Source organism: Arachis stenosperma, chromosome 5 (assembly GCF_014773155.1).
Source record: "Arachis stenosperma cultivar V10309 chromosome 5, arast.V10309.gnm1.PFL2, whole genome shotgun sequence".
NCBI lineage: Eukaryota > Viridiplantae > Streptophyta > Magnoliopsida > Fabales > Fabaceae > Arachis > Arachis stenosperma.
This window is the reverse complement of record NC_080381.1, coordinates 7,466,372-7,472,976: the sequence shown is the minus strand read 5'-3', so window position 1 is coordinate 7,472,976 and position 6,605 is coordinate 7,466,372. Positions and strand designations below refer to the sequence as shown.

Sequence of the window (6,605 nt, the reverse complement as noted above, 5' to 3'; positions counted from 1 at the left end):
TGTGATGTAAGTAGTTAGTTGAGTTGGTTACTAATGTCATTCTTGGTTAATCTTGAGCCTTAACAGTAGCTAGCTTTGTGTATAAAAGGTAGATTTAGCCTAGTGTAAATGTAAGTTACATTTGAAACAAAAGATGCTCAATTACTTTCATTACAAGCTTTCTCCTCTATTTTGAATTTTGCAATCTGCTCAAGCTTAGCACGGCTTCTTTTCAAAGAGCTGTGGAATTTCTTTCCTTAATTAGTTTTACTAGTGCCGACATGACATTAGAGTTCTATGTCCGAAAGGTTTAGAATTCGATATTTGGTGAATTTCAAAAATAAAAAAATTGCACAAGGCAAATAAAAAAAGAAAAGAAGACCTATACAAAAATCAAACAAACCCAAAAGAGACTCTTGCTTGAAGAAAAGTGTTACGGATTTAAACATTTTATCTTTTAAGCTTTTGAAATCACTGATTTTATGACATGCTCTCTTCCCTTAGTTTCACGAGTTCTTTTACCCCTCTGTTTTTTTCTAGGTTTGGCTGGTAGTTATTTGTGTCCTTTTCAAAGTAGAGTATGTACCTATCATTCTTCTATTATTATTCATTCTAATTTCTAAACGCACTTTATTGCTGTAAAACCAAAAAGTTTAATAGAATAATAATATTTTATTACAACTGGCTCGTGACCCCGACAATTTTATAGGCAGTATAATATATGCTCCCTTTCCCCTAAACTTTTCCACTTTAGCTATAATTTCACTCTCCCACTCTGCAAAATATCTCTGCATTTTTCTTATACTTCTACCTCCCACAGAGAAAAATGTCTCAGCTTAATAATGTTCTACTTGTGTGGTTTCTCTTATTAAGTGTTGCACATGGTACTTCAGCTCAGCTAAGTCGACACCATTATACAAAAATCTGCCCCAATGTTGAGAACATAGTCAGAGATGCAGTTAAGAAGAAGTTCCATGAAACATTTGTCACTGTCCCTGCTACCATTCGCCTCTTCTTCCATGATTGTTTTGTGAGGGTAAGTAGGTAAATGAACAATTAATTACTGCATGCAATTTGTAGTAAAATGTTAAAAGTAAAGAAGTAAATGTGTGTGATATATGTGACAGGGTTGTGATGCTTCAGTTTTGGTAGCTTCGACTCCAAACAACAAAGCAGAGAAGGATCATCCTGACAATCTCTCACTGGCCGGAGACGGCTTTGACACGGTGATCAGAGCAAAAGCAGCCGTGGATGCTGTCCCTCTCTGCAGAAATAAAGTCTCATGCGCAGATATTCTTACCATGGCAACCCGTGATGTTATTTCACTGGTTCGTTGGTTCCTTGGCTTCATCATATAATTTTAATTAATATTTTGGAAATTGAATAGTTAATTGCATTGTTGGTCGTGTTTAATTTCAGGCTGGTGGACCGTACTATGAGGTTGAGTTAGGGAGATATGATGGGTTGAAGTCAAGGGCTTCAGATGTGAATGGGAAGCTGCCGCAGCCAGGGTTCAACTTGAACCAGCTCAATTCACTCTTCGCCGCGAACGGCCTTACCCAGACAGATATGATTGCTCTTTCAGGTAATGCGCGTGCATTACACTCCCCTAACTACAAACAGAATTTATTATTTTTGGTCAGCAGTTAACTATCAATATTTAAAAATAGAGAAAAAAATAAATAAATCTTTAATCTTTTAATAAGTAGACATTTAAATTATAAAAAATTTAAAAATATATTTAAATTTATAAATTTTTTCAAAATTTGAACATATTAATTTCTCACATTCACTTAAATTTGTCAGACCCAACAGTAAAAATCAAACGTGACTTCCGTTATATCGAAAAGAATGTTTAAAATGGAACGACTTAGATTTCGAAATTGATATGTCCAAATTTAAAAAAAATAAAAAATATAAAAATATTTTTAATTTTTAAAATTTAAATATTTACGAATTAAAAAATTAAAAATTTATTTTTTTTATTTTAAATATGAACTAAAAATATATTATTAAATTATTATATTACAAAAATTAAATTAATAACTAAAAAGCTGAGCAAAAATAACAAATTCTATTTATTTTCTAACATTTCTAATCAAATAATTGTCAACACCGCCACGCATGTGACACAATAATTTCCCTTTCCCTTAATAACGTTTAAGTTTGAAATTTTTTGAAAATATAATAAATAAAAGAACAAGGGTCAATTTAAATAAGTTTATAAATCAAAACAAACAAAACAAGGAACTGTTTGTTTTGTTTTTCTTTTATTTAATTTATTTCAGTCACAAAAAAAAATTAATAAGTTTATAAATAATTTTTTTTAAATTTTTAACTTATAAAATATTATAACATTAATATTTGCTATAATGTTTAAAATTAAATTATAATTTTTTAAAAAATTATTTAAATAATTATAAAAAAATAAAAAATGACCTTTTTATAATAATTTTTTAAATAAATATTTTAAAATTAAAAAATTAAATATAAAATAATTTATTTATAAATTAATTTTAATATAAATACTACTATTCTAGTAATTCGGGTTAGATGTTACATTGAGACGAGTGATTTTTAATACATTGATCGTTGATATGTATAACTCAACGTGCGTGGCAAGCATCTTTAGTAATCAAATTTAAACATGGGTTAACACAAAAAAAAATGCTTCTAAATTATTTAAATGCGAATAAAATTATACCCAAATTTTACTATCGATAAAAATGTATTTAAATAATTTAAAAATATGATAAAAATATTTAACAGTAAATATGTATTTTTTAAAAAAGTTTTAGAGATTAAACTTTAATGTGATTTTTCACAAACATGATTAAAAAAATAAAATATTATTATTTTTAAAATTTGGTGACTTTTTTGTTAAGTATATATTTTTTTATAATTTTTTAAAAATATTATTGGTTATTAACAAAAATATATACTTAACGAAAAGTTACCAAATTTTAAGAATAATAATATCTCATTTTTCTAAACATAGTTACAAAAAATTACATCAAAACTCAATCTCTAATGTATTTTTTGAGAAATATATATTTAATGTTAGATAATTTTGCAAAAAATCTAACATTAAATATATATTTCTCAAAAAATACATTAGAAGTTGAATTTTGATAAAAAATTTTGCAAGTATGATTAAAAAAATGATATATTATTATTCTCAAAATTTAGTAATATTTTGCTAAGTATATATTTTTTGTGATATTTTAAAAGTAGTTGTTAATAAAAAAATTACAAATAAATATATATTTAACAAAAAATTACTAAAAATTTTAAGAATAATAATATCTCATTTTTATAATTATTTTTGCAAAAAATCAAATTAAAATTTAATCTTTAAGATATTTTTTAAAAATATATATTTATTGTTTGATATTTTTATTGCGTTTTTAAATTATTTAAAAATATTTTTATTAATAATAAAATTCAATATATTTTTATCAGCGTTTGAATAATTTAAAAGTATTTTTTGGTTATTAACCCTTTAAATATTCTTTAATTTTGTATACTTATAACGATCTTCCAAAGCATAGATGTGAAAAGTTTGCGTCATGTCATATTTTATTGTCATATAGAATATAGAAATATTAGGTAACACTTTTTTCTTATTTCTGCGCGACATTTGAACAAACATTAACCAATATTAAACTTTTAATATTTTAGATTTTTTAAATAAATAAAATAAATATTTATTTATGAATATAAATTATTTAGAATATTTTATCGATTTGTGCAATATGTTTTATTTTATTTACAGTGTAAATGAGATATATGTATCTCAATTATATGGTAAAGAAAATAAAACACGTCAATAAATACACGTAATTTGACTCGTAATTTATCTTCTTTACCGTGTAAACAAAATATGCACATACTTATCTGGTTTACATATAAACGAGATAAAACTTAAGCACGTCTATACAAGTAACTCGTTTACAGCGCCTAAAATGTCATTATCTATGTCCCATTTCTTTCTTTGTTGCACATTTTGTTGATATTCAAATGCAAAGTAACGCTTATTAATATCCGAGATTCTATCGGAAAAAAGACACGAAAATTTCAACGACAACCATTAGTAAATTGCCTACAACGTACATGGTACTTTAACCGATCTGACTCCACAACTTGGTACTTAGCAGTTTTTTGAATGTTGTAATTATTCATGCCTTGCATGACTGTTTCTCTGCTTCTAAATCTGTGACTAATCCTAAATTCCACATCGTCGTATATGTTGTAATCGTCCGCACCCATATTGAAAAATGGAGTTACCTCGTGCATCGCGTCCAAATCCAATATATGATAGTAACTGGGTATAACTAGGGATGGCAAACGAGCCTAAACCTGCCAGGCCGACCTATGTAACCCGCCAAACAAAGCGGGTCGGGTTGAAAAATTGAGGCCGCCGCACATCAAAAGCCCGCCTATTCCGCACCGCTTAAACCGTGTGCTTTGGCGGGGCGGGCTTCTCCGTTGGGCTTAGATTTTTTTAAAAGATGTTCTGATTTAGTGTTTTAGATTGTGTTTTACGTTTGATTGATTATTTTTTTAACTTGTAGATTTTTAATTATATATTTTGGACAATGTTGATTTTATTATTTTATTTTAAAAAATTTTGTTTATGATTATGTTTATTACTTATTTATAATTATAAAGACTTTAATGTTTGTTAATTTAGAAATTATAATTTTTTATATATTTAGAAATTATAAATTTATTAAAATAGTTGTGAAATTATATATATTTTTTAATACTTTTTTTGGGTAATTTATATTACTTAATAGTTAATAGTAAAAAAATGAGATTTGGTGGGCTTGGCCCACTAGCCCGTCAAAGGACGGGCTTTTGGCCGGGCGGGCTTCCCCACTTACCACCCCTGGGTATAACTGATAACTCTGGAATTGGTTGTGGAGCAGGCAAAAAGTATCGAACTAATCCACCAACCAGAGTCTCTGGTACGAACTCATCATCGTCATCATCCTCAGATGAACTACTTTCGTTGTTATTGGCAACATACTCTTTATCGGACTTCTCACCTTTCACGTCCACGTCTTCCGCTGGTCTAGCACATTGCAGGGTAGTGGTGCAAGAGGTGGGTCATCATCTTAGATGAAATTTGAGCTGCCAAAATCACCACCACCAACATCACGAACCTTCGCAAAAAACTCCATCACTTATTGAGTCATGATTCTCCCTTGGACATCCAACACGAGGCGCACATGCTCATTCTCATTAAGTCAGAACAGAAAAAATAGAAATACACCGTTTTTCATCGGTGCTAGCATCCTTTACCTAACTCTTCCAACCTCTTTTCTCTTATTATCACTGAGTTGCGTCAATATCAGACTCTTCAACTCAAACAAAGAATCTGCTCTTCGAGTGCACTTCAAAATATGATTCTCACACTCAAATATAACTCTAATGTCACTGTTTTGCATGTGGTAGTTAGGATACAATATTATAACAAAAAATCACTATCATTAGACATTTCTACTAAATTTATTAAATAAACTGATGAAAAGAAAGATTGATATGTTTATGGAGAATACTAATAGTTTGTAGATCCTTTTATAACTGATTGAAATTTGTCGTACTATAACTTGTTTACAGTGACAATGTTTTAACTTAGTGTATATCTCATTTACTGTGTAAACGAATTAAGTATGTGTATATCTCGTTTATACAATATACGAAATACGTAAAAGTATCTCTTTTTCATATATCCGTATTCTGATATGTGTACTCGCTGACATATCTTATCTCGTTTAGAGTATAAATGATATATACACAAATCGATAATAATATGCTAAATAATTTATATCCGATCTGTAAATAAAATATTTATTTTATTTATTTAAAAAGATGGTAATATTTTGGAGTTAAGCTCCAAAACGACGAATATTAGAAATCACTTGAATAAAAAAGATAAAAACATCAGGGAAAAAATTTCTTAATTTACATGCAATAAGGCTGGGCGAAATTAAGATGAAGAGTGTTGACGTGTTGCTATGTTGGTTGATTCACTTGGCAGGGGCTCACACCGTGGGGTTCTCTCATTGCAACAAGTTCAATAACAGAATCTACAATTTCAAGAGCCACACTAAAGTGGACCCCACACTCAACGACCTTTACGCCTCGCAGCTAAAATCTATGTGCCCGAGAAATGTGGATCCAAGGATTGCAATCGACATGGACCCAACAACACCACGGGCTTTCGATAACGCTTATTTCAAGAATCTTCAGAAGGGTATGGGCCTGTTCACCTCAGACCAAGTTCTGTTCATGGACCCAAGGTCCAAGCCCGCTGTGGAGGCCTTTGCTAGTAACAGCAAAACCTTCCACGCCAACTTCGTCGCTGCCATTACTAAGTTGGGCCGAGTTGGAATCAAGAATGAGCAAAATGGGAACATTCGTTCAGATTGCTCCATCATATGATTTTCAAGGAACAAAAGCACAAGATAGAATCTTTAAGGGGTTGGTTAATCCGAGTACATGCTATGGGGGAGATTATTAATAATGAACCGAATAAGTTCATTAAGTTGCTTGTAAATTTATTTTATGTTGTGCTTAATCGAAACTGTTTAAATTTGTTAATGTCTTTATTGGCATCA

At 29.5% G+C, this 6,605-nt stretch overlaps 1 protein-coding gene across 1 annotated transcript; it reads left to right on the top strand.

The window, feature by feature from the left end:
• Positions 1-740: 740 nt before the first annotated feature.
• LOC130982082 (peroxidase 51-like) lies at positions 741-6,605 on the top strand. Its single transcript, XM_057905939.1, has 4 exons — positions 741-1,015; positions 1,107-1,307; positions 1,399-1,564; positions 6,026-6,605. Exons 1-4 carry the CDS (start codon positions 806-808, stop codon positions 6,427-6,429), a joined length of 981 nt encoding a protein of 326 aa, XP_057761922.1. The 5' UTR covers positions 741-805; the 3' UTR covers positions 6,430-6,605.